General features: G+C 31.6%; 1 protein-coding gene across 2 annotated transcripts in view; it reads right to left on the bottom strand.

Annotated features, from left to right (window-relative positions):
- Positions 1 to 3,147: 3,147 nt before the first annotated feature.
- The window catches only part of LOC114100758 (complement factor H-related protein 1), a 51,568-nt gene continuing 32,597 nt past the window's right edge, over positions 3,148 to 22,118 (bottom strand). For both annotated transcript variants that reach the window (XM_071600202.1, XM_071600204.1), the window contains 3 exons: positions 14,287 to 14,463; positions 11,341 to 11,523; positions 3,148 to 6,989 (listed from right to left, as the gene is read on the bottom strand). In XM_071600202.1, coding sequence (XP_071456303.1) covers positions 6,781 to 6,989; positions 11,341 to 11,523; positions 14,287 to 14,463 — 569 coding nt within the window. In that variant the 3' untranslated portion in view covers positions 3,148 to 6,780. The remainder of the gene's footprint in view (positions 6,990 to 11,340; positions 11,524 to 14,286; positions 14,464 to 22,118) is intronic.

A 22,118-nucleotide genomic window follows, 5' to 3' on the forward strand; every position in this document is an offset into this window, starting at 1 on the left:
TAAAAGATCAAAGCTATGAGGATCCTAATATTTACTGAGCACATAATTTAATATTTATGTTTAATTAATTTTTATGAAGCTTATGAATGCTTCCTAAATTCAGGTCAGTACACTTCAGAAAAATAGATTTTAGATGGACAAAAAACTGGCATGTTTATTTTTCAACAATATAACAACTAACTTTTAAATCTATATTCAATACTATCTTCTGAAGTTATTTTCTTCTACTTCTATTGCATATTGAAGAGCATTGAAAATTGAAAGTTTATTTTTTTCTATTGATGAATTAGCTGTACTGTTAGTTTATATTGTTGATCATTTTGTATAAAATCACAACTTAGTCATAGGAATGTTTGTCTTCCAAAAAATAGGATTCCTAAAAGCTGCAACAAAGAATTGTTCTTCCTTTTGATAGATAACTATTCAAAATTAGCTTACACTTATTCACCATGGAATCATAGAAACACTTTTAGAGGTAACATCCTCTCCAACATTTATTGTTATCTGTATGCATAAGATCATAAAACTCCTTAATGATTGCGTTTTTTAATTTCTGTAATATCACTTGTCATGCCTCATTTCTCCTCTGTCTTCATTTGTTTGTGTCTTTTTTATTCTTGATAAGACTAAAATTATTTCAATTTTGTTTATCTTTTCAAAAAAGAAAAAACCTCCAAATCTTTGTTTCACTGATTTTTTGTATTTATTTTTGTCTCTGTAGTTTTTCCACTCTGATCTTTGTTATTTTTCTCCTAATAATATGAGGCTTAAAGGTTTTTTTTTTTTCTTCTTCTTGCTTTTCTAGTTTCCTGAGGTGCATCATTAGGTTGTTTATTTGAAAGCTTTCTCCTTTTGATGTAGGCTCCTATTGCTATGGACTTGCCTGTTGATACTGCTTTTGCTGAATCACATACAATTCTTTCAAGCTCTGATTTTTCTCAGGCTCAGGGAGTAAAGGGTTTTTAAGGAGAGGAAAGGATGAACTCAGCTTGGAGGCTGGGCAGGTCTTCCTCAGAGAGTGTATTTGTCTTATCACAATAGATTTTGACCCCCCAAAGCTAGCTGACAAGAAGAATGTTACAAAGGCCCCCTGAGTTTGGGAATCAAAAAATGCTTGACATCCAAACTATTCAAGTGAGGCCTTTCAGAATTTAGACTCTGCAGGGGAGGCCTTTCCTTATAACTTAAAATACAGAGTAAAAGGGAGGGGATTTCCCCCCATATTTTTTATTGGTGCATTATAGTTGTACACAGTAGTGGGATTCATTGTTACTTACTTATACATATCAATATAATTTAGACAATATTTTCCCAGTATTTCCCCTTTCCTTTCCCTCTTTCCTCCCCCTGATCCCTTTTCTGTATTCTACTGATTTTCCTTTGATTTTCAGGGAGAAGGCATTAAAGGATTTGAAAAGAAAGTGAGTGATCTTGCCAAGGACAACTTCTAGAAGGGGATACCCTGTTAAAGTTCAAGTTATGGCTAGACACACTGCTTCAGAGGGTACATGCCATAAACTTTGGCAGCATTCACATGAAAGTAATTTATTCTGAAGGTCTGCAAAGAGCTATGCAAGTTTGGCAGTCTCCTCCTAGATTTCAAGGTCATACCCGGTGGCTCAGGCAGAGACTTTCAATGGGATGGAACCAGCATACTGAGCTCCCACTAGGGCAATGCTAAGCAGAAGTGTGGGGTCAGAGCTAGAAACAACACAGAATACATGCTAGGGCAGTGACTAATGAAATCATGGGAGCAGAGCTATCACAGACGGTTCTCATTATGGTAGTACAGAGGCAAGTTTGGAATAGGGACTGTTGCCCCAAACCCCAGAACTCTAGAACCACATCAGTGCAACAGGGCTGAAGCATGGGCTAAGCCCAACAAAACCACAGGACTGTCAATTTGAAATCCTTGGGGATTCCCATCTCCTTGCTGATTCCAATCAGCAAGACACGGAATCAAAGTAGATTACTTTGTAGCTCAAGGACTGAATTGTTTTCCCACTGGACTTGATGCCTATTACTCCTTTCTTCTTGCCTATTTTTCCATTTTTTTTTGGAAAGTAAATGTCTATCCTATATCAGTCTTCCCATTGTATTCTGGAAGGAGGTGACTTGTTTTAGATTCATAGGTTCACAGCTATAGAAAATTTGCCTTAGAATGATTTAGACTTTGAGTCTCACCCATACTCAATTTAAATGACTTTGGACTTGGAACTTTTGAGTTGACGCTGAAGGAAGTAAAAACTTTGAAACTACTGGGATGAAAAGAATGTTATTTTGTGTGTGAGAAAGATGTGAATTTGGGGGCATGAATTTGGATGCTATGGTTACCCAATCTCAGGTATTCTATGATAGCAAAAGAAAGTGGACTAAGACAGTGGATATTCTTGCCTTAGTCTTGATCTTAGAGGTAAAGTATTTAATTTCTTACCATTTAGTATGATACCAATTGTAGACTGCTAATGCAAGTTGAATATCCCTAATTACAAATTCTCGTGACCACATTTTTGTTGTTGTTTTGAAGTATTTATGTATACACAATGATACACTGGGGTGGGACCTGAGCCTAAACACAAAACTTATTTGGTTTTCATATTCACTACATAAATATTTTCCAAAAAGAGTTATATGCACACTCCAAATAATTTTGTGCATGAAGCAAAGAATCATGTTGTGGAATTTTCCAATTTAGGCATTATTATCTAGAAAGTTTCAGAAGTTTTAGCATTTCAGATTTTGGATTTTTGGATTAGGATTATTCAATTTGTATATGGCCTTTCTTGTCCTGGAATAACTCCTTCATTGCCAAATGTTTTGAGAGTTTTTATTATAAAATGATGTTGTTTTTTCCATCTATTGAATAATAATGATTTTAAAAGTTTATTCTGTTAATGTAATATATAATATTTAATGACTGGTATTTATTGAACCATCTTTGAGTCCCAGAAATAAATCACAGACGAGTCAGTCTTATGATCCCTTAAAAGTGCTGTTGAATTCATCTTATATTGAGAGGTTTTACATCTCTATTCACCAGGGATATTCATCAGGTATATTGGTATACTTGTGTAGCTTTGTTGTCAAGATATGCTGGCTCCCGCAGTCTGGCTAGGTGAAATAACCAGGGGACGAGTCACAAGGAACTTGTGAAGGTTGATACATCGGGAGCCACTTTATTGTCAGACAGTAGAGGTATATATACACTTAACTGATTATACACAGCTTGTTTCAATTAATATCCAGATACATCAATTGGTCATTAAGGAATTCTCTTCATCTTAATAATTACACACAGCTTAACTTAATTGACATAATCTAGACACAGCAGTCATTAAGGAATATCATCTTAATGGCTTGCTGGCATTACTTCTCCAACCACTCCCTCTGGCAAAATGCCAGGCGCCATCTTGACTTGTTTACGGACCCTAACAGCTGGCCTCATAAATGAATTTGGAAGTGCTTACTACTCCTCAGTTTTTTTGAAGGATATGAAAAGGATTTGTGATAATTTTTTTTAAATCTTCATAGTTATACAAGGGAGTTGGGTTCATCCATGTCATGTTAACTTTTGAACGTTTTATAAAACCGACCTGTAAAGTTATCAGGTCCTGGGCTTTTCTTTCATAAAAGAATTTTTAATAACTAATTCAAACTCCTTGTTCATTACCAGTCTGTTGGGATTTTGTATTTGTGATTCAGTCCTGGTAGGCTGCAACTTTTTACAAAGATTCATTTCTTCTAGGTCATCCAAATTGCTGGTATAATTGTTCATACCAGAATTGTAGTACATTTTGTATTTTTGTGCTATTAACTGTAATGTTTCTTCTTCATTTTGAAATTTATTTACTTCCATATTTGTCCAGCTAAACTTTTAACAATTTTGTTTATTGGTTAAAAATCAGCTTTTAGCTTTGTAGATGCATAATAGTGTTTTCTGAGTATTTTCTTTTCTTTTTTTTCTTAATATTGTTTTTTTTTCTTTTTGGATACCTTTATTTCCTCCCTCTTAATATCTTTAGTTACTTCTTCATATTCTAGTTCTTTGAGGCATAAAGTTTGAAGCTTTGTTATTTATTTGAGATCTAAATCACATAGGCATTTATAGTTATATACTTATTTCCCTTACAAAATTCTTTTTCTGCACCTTAGTTTTAGTATTCTATGTTTTGATGTTTGTTTGTCTGTAAGTGTCATTTTTCTTTAAATTTTGTCATTGACCTATTAGAAGATCAAGAGGATGTCATTCAAATTCTATATATTTGTGAATATACCAATATTCCCTGTTATTGATATATAGTTTTGGGCTTTTATTTGGCAAAGATACTATATATATATATAATTTTGGGCTTTTATTTGGCAAAGATACTTGATATAATTTCAGCATTCTTAAATATGTGAAATTTGTTTTGTGGCATAACATATGACCTATCCTGGAGAATGTTGTGTATGCACTACAGAATAATGTGTATGCTGCTATTGTGTAGAATATTCTATGGATATCTGTTAGGTCTATTTGGTGTAACATACAGCTCAAGTCCAAGGTTTTCTTATTGATTTTCTGTCAGGATGACCTATCTATTGTATTAAAGATGGAGTATGGAAGCACCCTACTATTATTATTTTGCAATCTATTTCTCCCTTAAGATCTATTAACATTTGCTTTTTTATATTTAGCTTCTCCCATGTTGGAGAGAGAGAGAGAGAGAGAGAGAGAGAGAGAGAGAGAGAGAGAGAGAGAGATTGTGTGTGTATAAAATGACCTTCTTTTATCTCTGTATTACAATGTTTGGCTGAAATTCCTCTGTGAAATAGAAGTGTAAACATCATTACTGCCTTTTGGTTCTGTGGCATGGACTGTCTTTTTCCTTCCCTATTCTCTTCTATGTCCTGAATGCTTGTGTCCCCCTAAATGTCACTGTTTCATTCCTAGTGACCACAGTGAGCATATTAGAAGATGAAGTCTTTTTAGGTGAATAGGAGATGGGGTTCCATCCTCAAGAGTAGAAACAGTGCCCTTACAAGGAAAGGGTAGAGCACTTCCTTGCTGCTTCTACCTAGTGAGAAGATGCCATTTGCAAAACAGAATAAGCTCTCCTGGGACACCAAGTTAGCTGGTGCCTTGATCTTGGGCATCTCAGCTCCAAGAACTGTATGAAAGATATGTCTTTTAAAAATAAGCCACAATGGACAAGTTATATTTGTTATAGTGGCCCAATGGGACTGAGTTAAGTATATTCAGGTGTTAAAATTAAACACAAGGATTACTTGTTTGTTGTAACCAATTTCATTAAAATTGAAAAATATCTGTCTCAATTCAATTTATCTAAATCAGGATCTCAAACAAGAGGAAAGCGTTTAATATAAGCTTTATGATTTTATGCAATAAGAGGTAACAATTTATCACCTTAAAGTTTTGTACATTTTTATCTTTATCTTTATTTTCATCCTAAGATTATAGCTTTTTAAAAATCAAAAAATGTTTCTAGACAAAGTGATTTTAACTAAATACTGCTGTCTGAAATGCAAAGATATAAAATTACACTTCAAGATCTTGTTACTGAAATTTTAAAAACAGAAGAAAAATATTTCTGCAACAAAAAAACTCATTAAAGCATAATTTGACCTTGAGATCATTACCAATAAGGCGTTTATATTTCTCCACAAGATCACCTTGGTTTTTAGGCATTATTGTCTTAAAACGACTTATTCTCAAAGTTCAAAACTGAGTATATTAAAGGTTTAAAAATTGTACAATATAATATAAATGCTGATACTCCTCAATTTAGAATGTTACATCCTGATTAACTTATGATAAATTAAAATTATTTTAAGTTGAACATACATTTAATATACCAACCTATCATATATCATAGCTTAGCAGAACAGTACCCTGTAGTATACTTTGTTGATCACAAGGCCAATTGGATGCTGTAAACTGCTGTTACCCAATACCATAAAAATTGTCTATCATGTATTTCTAGTCATAGAAACAGATTAAAGTACAATTTCTACTGAATACATATCACTTTCATACTACTGTAAAGTAAAAAAAAAAAAAAAATCACAAATTAAACCACCATAATTTAGAGACTGTCTCTTTAAAGGAATTAAACAAGTCAATCCTCTTACCTCTAAGCACAAATATAGTTTTTACAGATTTTATTGCATTTTCTGCCATTTTTTCCATAGTTACATAGTAACAATTATGATAGTTTTATAGTTATATATCTAATTAAGCTTCTATTCCTCTTTATGATTTGTTTACATTGTTGAATGTACTAGATTCATATATTTTAGAAGCTCACATGTCATCTTTTTACATTTGCTTATGGATAAATAATAATTAGTAATTGATTATATTTTTGACTAATATAAGTCATTACTTTGTTTGGTATTTAGATCTTTCTGAATTATATAATTTTGAAGATGGAGAGTCTATCTTTTTATGCACTGTGAAACACAGTCTCAGAGAGCCCCAAAAGTTATGTAGAAAACTTTCAGTTTGGAGAATGATGGATACAGACAAGCACAAAGTAATTGCATCTAATTTCTTGCATAGATGTTTTATAAATAGGATGCGTGGCACTTTGATTTGCCAAATTTGAATGCAGTGCTTTTAAGATGTGGGGCTCTAGCCTCTCAGATTCTAAACACATTAGCAGGTATCAACACAAATTCTAATTTATGAATAAAAATGAGTTAAACAATACTTTAAAATAAAATTGAAAGCTAGATTAATGATAAAAATTCTGAATTTAAGTGCACATTTTAATGAAATTAAGAGTATCTCTTAATACAAGCGGGATATTCCAGGTGACCATCAATACACCTTGTACGAAATGATTGATTTCGCTTTGATGGAGAATATCCATATTTACACACAAATTCAACTGTGTCCCCTGATGAAGAATAAAGCTTTTGCCATTCTTTCCACCTTAAGGTTATGTGGTATCTTTCCATGATTTCTTCTGATATTACACATGCAACTGAAAGAGATAAGTGAGTATAATATTAAGTTAGAAAAGAGTCTTTTACCAAGACTTTGGGGTTTTCAAGTAGAATGGTTTTAATATTTCAGAAATTCTTCCTGAAAACTCTTCCTGAACAAATTCTGTATGAATAACAGATAGATTAAAATAAAGTAGAGACAGGGGAAATACTGGGAAACAATATTGGCCAAATTGTATGGATATATTGTGGCATGCATGAATATGTAACAATAAGTCCCACCATTATGCATGATCATAATGCACCAATAAAAAATTAGAAAAGGAAAACTAGCAATAAAATATGTGAAACTGAATCTTGGGACTTTACCACTGTTCAGATCTAACCCTTTAGAAGGGAAAACTGAGGTCCTGGAGATAAAGTGGCTTGCCCAGAGCAGGGCAGTGTGTCAGCAGCCAGACCAAGATGTGGTCTCCTTTACTAGTGGAACAACACTGTGGTCACAACAGAAACCATCCTGGGGTTAGGGTTAGTCCATACGAATCAGCCTGAAATATGGTTTTGGCCCCCAAATGCAAAAAGAATTCATTGGCCTCTGTATTTTCCTTTTTTGTTCTTTTCATTTGTATGTATTTTTCTGCTTTTTAAAAAATTAAATTTAAGAGAAAAAAAAATAGTAAATGATGTAAGAATTAGGTGGTTAATGTGTGATAATTATATTTTATTACCAATTCTTAAGATCATTTATCATATTAAGAGCTTGGTATTTTAGAGTGTAAAACCATTATGGTATCATGGCTGATTTTGTTTTTCTTTTTTGGACTGGAGATTGAAATCAGGGGCACTTTATTCCTGAATTACATCCACATTTCTTTCTTTTATTATTATTATTTTGAGACAATGTCTCACTAAATTATTGAGACTTGCCTTAAACCTGTGATAATCCTGCCTCAGGATCCCATGTTTCTGGCATTACAAGAGTGCACTACCATGACTGGCTGGTTTTTCTTTAATTAAAATATTGGTCAAAAGGCTAGGGATGTAGCTCAGTTGGTAGAGTTCTTGCCTTGCATGCACAAGCCCTGATTTCCACCTCCAGACTCACACAAAAAAAAAAAAAAAAAAAAAAAAAAGAAAGAAAGAAAAGAAAAGAAATATTGGTCAAATGCTATAAATTTTCAGTTATAAAAAGGATAAGATGGAGAGGGTGTCACATACATAAGCAGTAGAAAAGACTAATGAAACAACAATTGGTTATCAGAAAAGATAAGAACAATGAACATACCTTTAATATGACTAACCAAGAAAAAGAGATGACTCAAACAAAACAAAAGATGAAACAAAAAAGACATTACAACAAATAACTCAGAAATACAAAGAGTCATTAGAGATTATTGTGAGAAAATGTATGCCAACAAATTAGAGAACCTAGAAGGAATTTATAAATTTTTAGACACATAGGTTCTGCCAAAATTAAACCAAGAAAACATATAAACCAGAAGAGATCAATAATGAGTAATGAGATTGAATCAGTAATAAAAAGTTGAGGAAAGCCCATGACTAGATGCTTTTACTTTTTAATTTTTTGAAATCTTTAAAGAAAAACTAATTCCATTTCTTTTAAATTTGTTGCAAAGATTTGAAAGAGAGAGAATCATTCCCAGCCCATTCTCTGAGGCTAGCATTACCCTGGTACCATAGCAACAAGAACACAAGAAAAAAGAAACTGTAGACTAATAACCCTGATGGACATAGATGCAAAATTTCTCAATAAAATATGAGCAAATCTGAATGTGATTCAACATAGAATCATAAAGATTATTCACCATAATCAAATTAGTTCCATCCCAGAGATACAAGGATGGTTCAACATATTCAGATCAATAAACATAATACATACCATTAACAGAATGAAGGATAAAAATCATGTGATTAATAGATATAGAAAATGCATTTGAAAAATTTCAGTAACACTTCCTGATAAAAGTCCTGAGCAAATAAGGTTTGAGAAGATCATACCTCAGCATAATAAAGGCCATACAAGACATAGCCACAGGCAACATACTGAAATGAGAAAAGTCGAAAACATTTCCCCTAAGATCAGAAACAAGGGTATTTATTCTCCCTGATCTTAATCAGTATAGTACCAGAAATTTTAGTCAGAACAGTGAAATAAGAGAAATAAAGGGCATACAAATTGAAAGGAGAGAAGTCAAATTATTTGTGTCTGCAGATGATATGTTTAAATATATAAAAACCCCCAAAGACTCCACCAAAAGACTATTAGAATGGATAAAGTCATTAAGGTAGCAAGATACAAAATCAATATACAAAAATCATTGAGATTTTTATACATCAAAAATGATGTGCTGAGAACCAAAGAATAAAAACAATCTCATTCACTAATCTTTACAACAATAAACAAAACAGCAAAGAACAAAAGACATCTACCACACACTGATTAAAGAAATTGAAGAAGATACAAAATAAATAAGAAATTTCCCATGCTAATCGATTGGAAGAATTAGTGTTGATAATAATACCTTAAGCATATTCCTTCAGTAATAATACCTTAAGCAATTTACAGATTAAAAGCCATTCCCATTAAAATATGAATAATATTTCTCACAGAACTAGTGAAGAAAATTCTAAAATTCATATGGAAGCACAAAAGACCCTGAAGAGCTAATGAAATCTTGAGAAAAAAATAAATACACAAAGGCTGTAAGCATCACAGTAACTTATTTCAAGACATACTACAGTACCATAGCAACCAAAAGAGCATAGTATTTGCATAAGAACAGATACGATGACCAATGGTACAGAATAGAGACACACTCCCCCCCTGTGTATAAATATATATGTGTATTTATAGATAGATAGATAGATAGATAGATATAGATATAGATATATCCATGTATCTATATATGCTGATTCTTAACAAAGTTTCAAAAAAATTTTCCAAAAAAGAAAACATTGGATAAAGGACCGCCTCTTCAATAAATGATGCTAAAAATGGATATCCACACACAGATGATTGAATCTTGATTCCTCTTTCCATGTACAAAATTAAATTCAAAATATACACAGGGTTAAATGTAAAACCTGAAAACTCTAAAACTACTAGAAGAAAATATGGAGAGATAAGAAACTGGTTCAAGCAACAATTTTCTGGATAGAACCACAAAAGCAAAAATTGACAAAGTTGATATATTAAATTGAAAACATTCTGCACAGCTAAAGAAACAGTCAATAGAATGAGATGAGAATGGGAAAAAGACTTGCCAGCTATGCATCTCACAAAGGGTTAATACCTAGAATGTATAATGACCTCAAAAAAACTAAAAACAAGTAATCCAATTAAACATTGGGCAAATGATTTGTGAATAGACATATTTCAAAGAAGTACAAACAGTCAAAAATACATTTAGAAAACCCTAGTCAATATCATTAGCCATCAGGGAAATGAAGATGAAAACTACAATGAGATACCATATTGCCCCAGTTAGAAGGTCTATTATTAACAATAAATCCTAAAATTAATAAATGTTAGTGAGGATGTGAGAGAAAAAGAACACTTACACTCTCTTGTTGGGAATTTAAATTGGTACGATCATTATGGAGAGCAGAAGTTTTCTCAAAAAACTTAAATTAGATCTGCCCTATGACCCAGTTATCCTGCTTCTGGGTACATATCCACAGGAAAAGAAATCAGCATACCAAAGGGATATCTGCATGCCCATGCAGTGTTATTCACAGTAGCTAAGATATTGAATGAGAACATGTGTTTATCAATAGATGAGGAGATAAAGACAATGTAGTATATTTACACAAGGGAATATTATTCAGCCACAAAGAAGTATTGGCTCTTGTCATTTACAGCAAAATGGATAGAACTGGAGGCCATTATGTTAAGCAAAATAGGCCAGACACAGAAAGATAAGTCCCATACATTCTCTCTTATATGTGGAATATTAAAAAGGGTGACCTGAATGTAGAATAGTGACCAATAGAGGTTGAGAAGTTATGGTAGGGTGGGTAAATAGAGATTGGATATGATCATGCTGAGTGTATGCATATATGGAAAATCACACTGACCCCCATTAATAAGAGCAACTATTACATGCTAATAAAAAACTTTATATATATATATATATATATATATATATATATATATATATATATATATAAATAATTGTATTTATTAATTATTTTAAAATAAAAAAATAACTTATTAATCTTTATTTCCTCACATATGAATATTTGGTAGAGAAGCATTCCACAGAATATTTCTTTTTTAATATGTGAATTATTGCTATTTTACACAGAAAATTATCATACTCAAGGTGCTGATTTTCCCAGGTCCCATGAGATTACTGAAGTACTTACGTAAACATTTTGGTGGGTTTGACCACTTTCCATTTCTACATATTACTGTCTTGCTACCCTCAAGTTGATATAAGGATTGGCACTGATATTCAACTGATGAGCCCGTAGGATATACTGGTAATGGGAATGAAGTGAGGTCTCCATTGTCAATAGGTGGAGGAGGCCCACATTTTCCTGTGGAATCTGAAAAATACCATTTCATTTATGAGAGAACAAATCAAAATACAGGATAAAATTAAAGCCAGCACAAACACATCACTCTAGATAGCATCAAGATTTTATGATTTCTGGTAACAAATGATTGCTCACAGAAATCTTAATTATAGAAAATGAGAGTTACATTTTAAGCTCTTCTTTTCATCTCACTGAAGGTGCATATAAACCATCAACAAATATGTCTGCTTTTAGTGATTCAATACTAAAAAATGTGTGTTAATATATAAATGCTGAAGAGGTAGATAGCGAGGACAAACTAAGAAAGTTTCCTGTTATTATATATGACACTACACAGTGTTTATTGTGTCCCTACTGACTTCTTTTTAATTTTCCTTTTTATTACAAAAGAAACAAAAACTCCTTGAAAAAAGTTCAAAGGAAGTAAATTTGTAGAAAATAATAGGGAAATATTGTCATCCTAATCTGGACAAGATGAGTAAAAATCATTCTTATCTATTCCTTTTTTTTCAGGCTTTGTATGTTGAGTTTTTTAAAATTTTAATTTGTTATATATGACACAGAGTGTATTACAATTCATATGACACATATAGAGAATAATTTTTCATATCTCTGTACACAAAGTATAGTCATACCACTCTTGTCTTCATACATGTACTTAGGGTAATAATGTCCATCTCATTCCACTGTCTTTTCTATCCCCTTTTGCTAAGCATAATTTATAATCTTGGACATAATAATTTTTAAATGCCAATATAAGAAGACTCTAGAAGGTGCTGAGAATTCACTCTGGCTAGGAACTTCAGGACTCAAGGAATGGCAAACAGGTTGCTATATGAGTTCACTTTGGGGCTCCTGTGTGTTCTAGATGGAGCACTGGAGAAGGATGGTAATCTCAGAAATGATATAAGGTAGAGATAAATAAGGAAAAGCTCATGCAGAGTCTCATCCCTTTAACCTAAGGACAAGGAAGGGAGCAGCCTTGCTAGTCTAAGAGATCTTTAAAACAATACATGACCTAATCTAGAGAAAATAATAAACACATCATAAGTCACTGATGACCAGAGACCACCCACATATAGGGGTGGCAGAAGAGATCCTGTATGCCTGTAGAGGCCGAATGTGAAACCTGGACTTAAATCCAGCATGGCTGTAATGGAGAACCACTGAACAGGAAATTTAAATAAAATGGGGGGGGGTCTCAAATGTAATACCTAAAATATCAAGTGTAAAATTAAAAATTACTCATCATATTAAGGATCAGAAACATTTAAAAACAAAAAGATAATAAAAGAGAATACTGATGTGATAAAGATATTGATAGTCAATGTTTCTTAAAAGCTCAGTAGGGTTTAGAACAGATAAATATAACAAATTAAAAACAAAACAAAATGTCTCACTGTACAGACTGAACAGTTTGAGGATGACAGAAGGACAAATCCATGCACTTCAAGATATAACAACATAAATTACCCAGTGTGAAAATAGACTGAAAAAATAAATCAATGAATCAATCAAACTTCAGAGACCTTTAGAGGAAAAGAAAATGTTGGAGAAAGAAGGAAGAAAGAATAATTGAGTTATCAAACAAATAAACCAAGTAGGAAAAAGTCTATTATATTATATATTAGTCCTTTTATCAATTACAGTGTCATTTTCTCGCTCCTGTAATTACTAAAAGGAAGAAAATATAATAGACTTTTTCCTCCTCAGTTTGTTCATTTATGTTTATTTATGTTTGATGTTTGAAAGAAAATTATATCATTTGGTAACAATGTTCACTGTATGAACAGGAAACACTAAAGGGTAAGTGGATTTAAATGGAAGCAAGGTTCTCATGTTTTGATCGAAAATAAAATGCCATTACTAGTAGAGTGGTAAGTTGCAAATATACTATGTATATATTGTAATTCCTAAAGCAACAATTTTAAAAAGAAAGGTAGTGAGGGAAGCTATCATAGAGATACACTCAAAACCAGGAAGATAAATCAAAATGAAATTCTTTTAAACTGTTCCCTGAAAAGAATGGAAGAGATCAGAAACAAGAATGAGAAATAGAGAAAATAAACAAATAAAACAAGAAACAAAAAGCCCAATATTTATTTTAAATATAAATGATCTAAATATACTAGAGGAAAGAGCAAGTAGGGCAAGATAGATACGTAAAGGAGACCTAATTCTGTGGTTTACATAAAACTGACTTCATCATTAGCCAAAGGTAGAATCAAAGTAAAGTGAGAGAAAATAAATTAGGAAAAATTAATTTTGAAAAATAGAAATGGATGATATAATATCTCTATTATTCATTTCCTGAATTCTAAATATTAGAATGCTGGTGACCTAATATCCAAACTTATTTTTATAAATATAGTGATTCCCTGGCTGGCCTCAGTCACATATTTTCAAATATACTCTATATACAGAAGATGCCCAAATGTATATTTATATTCTATGATCAGTCTTCAATGACCTATTTTCTGTTTCTCAAAGTAGATATCTCTTGGAGTTGTCAAAATGTACTGAGTGTCTTAACTTTTAAGATGAGGAATTTTCTCAGATTGTAACTGTTCTATTAATCTGGTTAAATGTGTCTTGAAAAAAATACATCATATTTCTTAGTTCATTTTGCCAGAAAATAAATCTTTAGCAATATCATATTATTTGCATTTGAAAAATATAATCCATAAGAATGACTTGACTTTATTTTTATCAACATATTTTACTCACATTATGTCCTCAAGCAAAGAAAAGTTAGGAAATATGATCTTCTACCTTTGCACTGAGGTGGCTCTGTCCAAGTTCCATTTAGACACATCACTTCTACTTCGCCAAATATTTCAAAAGGTTTGATACATTCATAACGTACTCTCTCACCAGACGGATACTTAAGCATCTGGTTTGATATTATATTAGCATTTTCCACTTTGGGTGGATTCACACAGGAAATATCTGAATAGAAAGAAAAGAAAGTACATCCACCTAGTGTTCATTTTGAGTAGCTAAACAATGAATAAGATTCTGAATACATTTTAAATTGGATTGAAGATTAATAGATACTTTGTCATGAAGAACTTTTCTGATTTTAATAAATTCACATGTAATACAAGGAAAAGAAGATATAGCAATATTTTTTTTTGTCAGAGCTAACCTTTCATGCCTTTAAATCTCTTCGCTATCCTTCACTAGAACACTGATAGATATTTTATCCCCTTAAAAGCCACTGAGAATGAAATATTTCCCCTTGAGTTGAGTACAACAAATATTACAAAGTCCATAAGTGCAACATGAATTTTAAAATTCAACAAAAAATAAGAGTAACAAGATTATATAGCATCACTCTTTGGTATACAATTATCTTGCTCTTTAATTAACATTTTAGCCTCTTAAAATAAAAACTGAAAGATGCATCTCTTTAGAGAATAAGTCAAGAATTAAAAACATAGTTTGAAGAATAATTTGTTATTCTTAAAACACAGTTTAAAGATGTTATGTACAACTATAATGCACCAATAAAAGCAAAAAAAAATAGTTAAGTAAATCTTTAAAAAAGAGGAAGATTATCAATTAAAAAACTAAAGATGTGGGAAAGTAACAGAAAAGTACAACTATATTTATAGAAACATAGCTTTTAAATAGACTGAGAAGGGGAATAGCTGGGTCAAATGGTGGTTCCATTCCCAGCTTTCCAAGAAATCTCCATACTGCTTTCCAAATTGGCTGCACCAATTTGCAGTCCCACCAGCAATGTACAAGTGTACCCTTTTCCCCACATCCTCGCCAGCACTTGTTGTTGTTTGACTTCATAATGGCTGCCAATCTTACTGGAGTGAGATGGTATCTTAGGGTGGTTTTGATTTGAATTTCTCTGACTGCTAGAGATGGTGAGCATTTTTTCATGTACTTGTTGATTGATTGTATGCCCTCCTCTGAGAAGTGTCTGTTCAGGTCCTTGGCCCATTTGTTGATTGGGTTATTTGTTATCTTATTGTCTAATTTTTTGAGTTCTTTGTATACTCTGGATATTAGGGCTCTATCTGAAGTGTGAGGAGTAAAGATTTGTTCCCAGGATGTAGGCTCCCTATTTACCTCTCTTATTGTTTCTTTTGCTGAGAAAAAACTTTTTAGTTTGAGTAAGTCCCATTTGTTGATTCTAGTTATTAACTCTTGTGCTATGGGTGTCCTATTGAGGAATTTGGAGCCCGACCCCACAGTATGTAGATCGTAGCCAACTTTTTCTTATATCAGATGCCGTGTCTCTGATTTGATATCAAGCTCCTTGATCCATTTTGAGTTAACTTTTGTGCATGGCGAGAGAAAGGGATTCAGTTTCATTTTGTTGCATATGGATTTCCAGTTTTCCCAGCACCATTTGTTGAAGATGCTATCCTTCCTCCATTGCATGCTTTTAGCCCCTTTATCAAATATAAGATAGTTGTAGTTTTGTGGATTGGTTTCTGTGTCCTCTATTCTGTACCATTGGTCCACCCGCCTGTTTTGGTACCAGTACCATGCTGTTTTTGTTACTATTGCTCTGTAGTATAGTTTGAGGTCTGGTATCGCTATACCGCCTGATTCACACTTCCTGCTTAGAGTTATTTTTGCTATTCTGGGTGTTTTATTTTTCCATATGAATTTCATGATTGCTTTATCTATTTCTACAAGAAATGCCGTTGGGATTTTGATTGGCATTGCATTAAACCTATAGAGAACTTCTGGTAATATCGCCATTTTGATGATGTTAGTTCTGCCTATCCATGAACAGGGTATATTTTTCCATGTAGATGATATCTTTGTGGATGGAGAATTCTTTGTTTTGTGGATGACTGTCAATATTCAAAGTAAAGAATGCTTCATAAACTGGATCCAATTCAGAATAAGAGTTCACTATGCCTTCCATACCAACTATTAACAAGCTTAGTGCTTGCTAAGGGTAACTGCCTTTGGAATATTCAAATTAATGTATAAGTCAGGTAAATACCACCTTTATAAAAATATATGGAAAGCCTATAATTTAGTTACAAAATATGTCAGCTTTCGCTCATGACAAAATACTCACTCCGCTCCCCCCCCCCAAAAAAAAGACATAAATGGGAAAGATTTATTTTAGCCCAAAGTTACAAGGTTTTAGTCCATGGTGGCTGCCTCCATTGCTATGGGCCTGGAATGAAACAGAGAAAGTGGGAGGGGAGATGGAGACAGAGACAGAGACAGAGGCTGGAGACAAAATAAACTCTTCAAAGACACGTCTGCCAGTAAACTTCTTCCAACCAAGCCCCACCTCCTGAAATTTCTACCATCTCCTAATAGTGCTATCAGCTGGGGATCAAGCATTTATCACACATGTCTTTGGGAGGCATTCCAAATGAAAAAACACAACGTAAAAGTACATATTCATATTGTATTCATGGAGTAGACAATCAGGGGTAGTAACACACTTTATAGATAAATTTATGCTGAAATATTTATTAACACTCTAATGTTTCTGGAAAGCAATGCATACATACCAGTAGTTCTTCTTTTTTGCTTTTTCAATTCGATACATATTATTAAAAATTCATGAAAAAGAATGACAATGAGATACTTTTAACTAAAAAAAGTTGACCAATAAATGGGAAGATAAACTGTCAGGACAGGATTCTTTTGATAGAGGAATAATACCTTCTGTGGTTATCTCCAAAGATGTTAGGAATTCCAGTGTTAAACCTTGACCAAGATAAGCATGAGATACAGCATGTAGTGATTAATAATTTTCTATTTAATGTTCAAAACTACCCTGGAGACACCCTTTATAAGCATATCTAAATTATCTAAGAATATATAGATTTATAGTATAATTAGTTACACAGACAAGCTTTAAGAATGTAATCAGAGGGATATATACTGCAAAACCAATGGTAAATTTAATAAGATCCTAATATACAAGAAAAACATTAGAATCCTATGTGATTTAATAAAAATGGAAAAATAAATATAATATGTAATATTATTTTAAAAATCTCCTGCTACCTAAGAAAAGATTTAACAATATATGTACATAACCCACATTTTAAAAGTTAAAAAGATTACTAAACAGATTAAAGAAGACCTAAATAAATAGACCTACCATGTTCATGAAAGGGAAGAATTAATATTTTTATAATATGAATCTCCCAATTATATACATATTACACTCACTCTCAATCAAACCCCAGCAGAATTTTTATAGAAATCAACAAGGTGATATCAAAAGTAAAATAAAATGGAAAACAGCTAGACAAGGCAAATTATTTTTAAAAATAATGTATTTGTATTTTATTGCTTCTGTAAAAAGACTTCATTATCTTATAATTTCAAACAACACTAAGTTTTTATCTTAAAATTCCAAATATCAAAAATATGTCATGTATAACTGAGGTAAAATTGAGATGTTGTAAGAGGTACATCCCTTTCTGGAAGATTGAGGGAAGAATCAGTTTTCTTGTCATTTCCATTAACAGAGGCTTTCCCCTTTGTTTGGCTTATGTCCCCTTCCTTCATTTTCAAACTCAGAAACAATTGAACTTCTATCTGACCCTTTACCACAGTAATATAACTCCTTCTCTTTCTCTCCCTCCTTCTCTCTTTCTTTCCACACATTATCTTGATTTCACCCAGATGATCCAGAACACTCTCCATATTTCAAGGTCAAAGTAACATCTCTAAAGTCCATTTTATCATTTAAAGTAACGCATTTCAGATTCCAAAAATGATAACATAGACATCTTTTAGGAGGCCATTATTATTTCTACTACACTTAAGAACAAAGGTGGAGGACTCATACATCAGTAAACAAGACAGAGTATATTAATATAAGAAACAAATACATACATCAATTAAAAAATAAAGGAATAAAAAGCCTCTAAAAAACACAAAAACTGGGCTGGGGTTGTGGTTCAGCAGTAGAGCGCTTGCCTAGCATGATCAAGGCCCTGGGTTCAATACTCAGCATCACGTATAAATACATAAAATAAAGGTATTATGTCCAAATACAAATCAAAAATATGTATTTTAAAAAACCACAAAAACCTACATTTAACAATTTCTTGACAAATGTGCAAGTCTCTCATTGATCAAAAAACACAAATACCACTCTCCCTTGTATTGTATTGTTCAAAACTTATTTATGTAGATATACCTAAATTGGAAGGAGCCTTTATTCTAGATGTTCATGTGCCCAGACAATGTATGCAGATTCTGTTATAAGAAGGGGAAAATGGATATTTGGGATATATGGGTATCTTTGGTACCAGTAAATAAATGCATATTCAATTAAAACACAAGTTCTAAAATTTTTATTTTTTTAAGAATGAAATCCATATAAAATAAATTCCATTTCATAAAAATCATAACAATATGTCAATAAACATATGAATATGAGACATAGAAATATTACTGGAAAAATATGGCAATTTTTGAGCAAATTTAGCATTGGCAAAAATGATCTATATAGATCAAAAAATCACTCACAGAAATTATTAATTTGGATTTCATCAAAAGGTAGAATATATATTACTGGAAACAATCTCTTAGAACCTCAGAAGAAAATCACAAAATGTGAGAAAATATGTATAAACATATATCTGATAATGGAATTGCATCTTAACTATATGAAGGACTATCACAATGGAATGATAAGATAATCTACACAATTTAAATGGGAAAAACATTGAAATTTACAAAAACAAAAAAGTTTAACAATGTCCCAGCAGATATAATGTCTAAGCAGATATAATAGAGCTCACCATAGTCAACCAGGAAAATAAAATGAGAGCACAATGACATACCACTACATATATGCTAATGTGGCTAAAATTTTAAAACTAGCCATCCTATTTGTCAGCGAAGATGCAAGTCAATTGGAACTCTTATATGTGGCCAATCGAATGTATAAAATATTCCAATAATCCTGAAAATCAATATGGCAGATTCTTATAGATTTAGTCATGTACATATCATATGACTCAGCAATTTCACTTTTAGAAATCTATCCTAGATAAAGAGTAAAAATATGTCTATACAAAGACTTTGTTCAAACATTTGTTCAAATGTTCATAAAGAGTGCAATCATAACTACCAAAACATGAAAATAACCCAAATGTTCATTAGTAGTGGAATAGAAAACCAAATACTCATCGATTTGTATAATGTTATGTGACTTCATAATGAAAAAAAAATAGTTGTTAATGCAAGAAACAACAGAAAAAAATTATATTTTGCTGAAAAATAAAGCCAAATATAAATGAATATGCTGTGTAAATCTATTGATAACAAAGTTGTCAAAAGGCAAACTAATCTGTAGTGACAGAAATAACATTGATTACCTATGTTGATGGAATTGAGGGTAGACTCAGTGGATAAAGAACCAGAGAACTTTCTCATAATTTTAAAACTATCTCAAACTTCATTATGTTTATACTTATATAATTTATCAAAGTCTTTCACCTTCACACTAAAAGCATGTGAATTTCTTTGTATATACTTCATACCTAAATAAAGTTTATCTTTTTAAAAAGTGAACCCTTAGAAATTGAAAAGTGAGAAAGTGACCAGGCAAGGGAGAAAGAAGGGCCAGAGGAGGTAGTGGGGAATGAAACTGATTAAACTATCATGTGCAGGTATGAATATGTCACAACAACGCCCTTTAGTCTATATTATAAATACATACTAATATAATTTTTAAAATCAGCCCTTAGAAATTAAATATGCAGTTTTTAAACATTTTTAAATATAATTAAGTTACTGAAAGAAAAAAGTCAAAGCAATCTGTCTACATAGAACATAAAAAGTGAAAAGACATAGAAATAAAAGTTATATGTACAAAGCAGATTAACCCAAATAACAAACACTTTGGATAGAAAAAAATACAGGAAAAATAAGAATATAAGCAAAAAATTGTTCTGAAGAGAAAGTTAAAAACCATCAAACAAAAGCTCAATACAAATTTTAAACAAATTAATAATATAAATCTTGTAAAACTTAAAATTGCCAAAGATAAAAGAACATTCTTAGAGCTCAAACAAGTAATGGAGAGACCTGTTACCTATAAAGAATAAAGTCCAGAAAAGCTCAAAGCTTCTCATGAACAAAAATGTGTATTAAAAGGCCTAGATATGATAAATAGAATATATATGTAGAAATACATACATAGAAATATACTTCATTCTCATAAGCTGTGAATTCTTTGTAAATTATTCTGCAGACTCAAGAGAACTGCAAACAAAATCTAAACAGGGTAATTAAAGTAATATAGTAAGCTAAATTTAAAAGTTTTCAGAAGATCAAAGTGTCATCTCCCAAAGAAACTGATACAAAAAAGATTGGGATGAAAAGTCATGATTAGATATCGATACTTATTATGAATCTACAGTGATTAAGGTAGAAGATTACTAAAACATTATTTGCTAATATTGCAAAATAGAATACACAGTATAAATAGTATCCATTTTTATGATATATAAAAAGGTACAATATAGGATTCCTGGGGAAATGTTGAATTTTCCCATATTGTTTTTAAAAGGAAATAATGTCATTATCATGCATAAAAAGCACCTGAAAATTAATTAATAATATGAAGACAAAATATAACTTTTAGAATAAAAAGTATGTCTACTTTCTGAAGAATTCTACAACTTCTAATTAATTTTTCCACTTTCCTTTATGTTTGATTACAGACCATTTTCAAGAAGTTTCTACTCTTAAAAATGTTAATTTGCATTATACATTTTTAATTTTTGCTCATCTTTTGTATTAGAACATTATAAATATTGGTTTCATTTTGACACAATCGAATATGCAATAAAATTCACTGATAATTTTATAGTGAAAGGAACAATACTATTCATAGTAAACATTAAAGAAAAAATAAAAGCCATATAAATTAAGAACACATATGTAATACATATAATTGAAAGACAAATGATATTTGGAATTACTAAGAATCCAACAAAAATCAAAGCTTCCAAAAAGATAATCTAAAAAAAAAACATCAATCTGCATTTTACAGATTAAAAAATGAACTACCCATTAGCCCATAACAATGTATGCTAAACCCAATTATTAATAGAAGAAGCACATATCAAGACTTCAGTGTTTTACCACCTTATTGCCATTTATCTAGTAAATATTAAGATACAACATCACTTAATCATTATCAAGAACATAGAGCAAGAATGCAGCACTGACCAGAATGTATAGTAGTACAAGCACTACAGAAAACCTAAAACAAAATATGCACAATGTCCCAGAAGACCCATTTCTGTTACATGTCCCAGAAATACTCAGAGACAAAGGGCAGGACTGCAAAAATGTCCCATCACTTCTTGACTGACATCTTTTACTCTTATTGTATTTATTTTTTATTTATAACATAATTTTATAATAATTTTGAGTCAAATGATTAATTTCAATGTATATGCATATGACTTAATTAAACCAAAAAATGTTGTATTCAAATTCTTTTTTAATTTTTTTTTTTTTTTTTAGTTTTAGATGGACACAATACCTTTAAATTTATTATTCTTTATATGGTGCTTAGCATCAAACCCAGGGCTTCATACATGCAAGGCAGGTGTTCCACCACTGAGCTC

This window comes from Marmota flaviventris, chromosome 12 (genome assembly GCF_047511675.1).
Source record: "Marmota flaviventris isolate mMarFla1 chromosome 12, mMarFla1.hap1, whole genome shotgun sequence".
Taxonomy (NCBI): domain Eukaryota; kingdom Metazoa; phylum Chordata; class Mammalia; order Rodentia; family Sciuridae; genus Marmota; species Marmota flaviventris.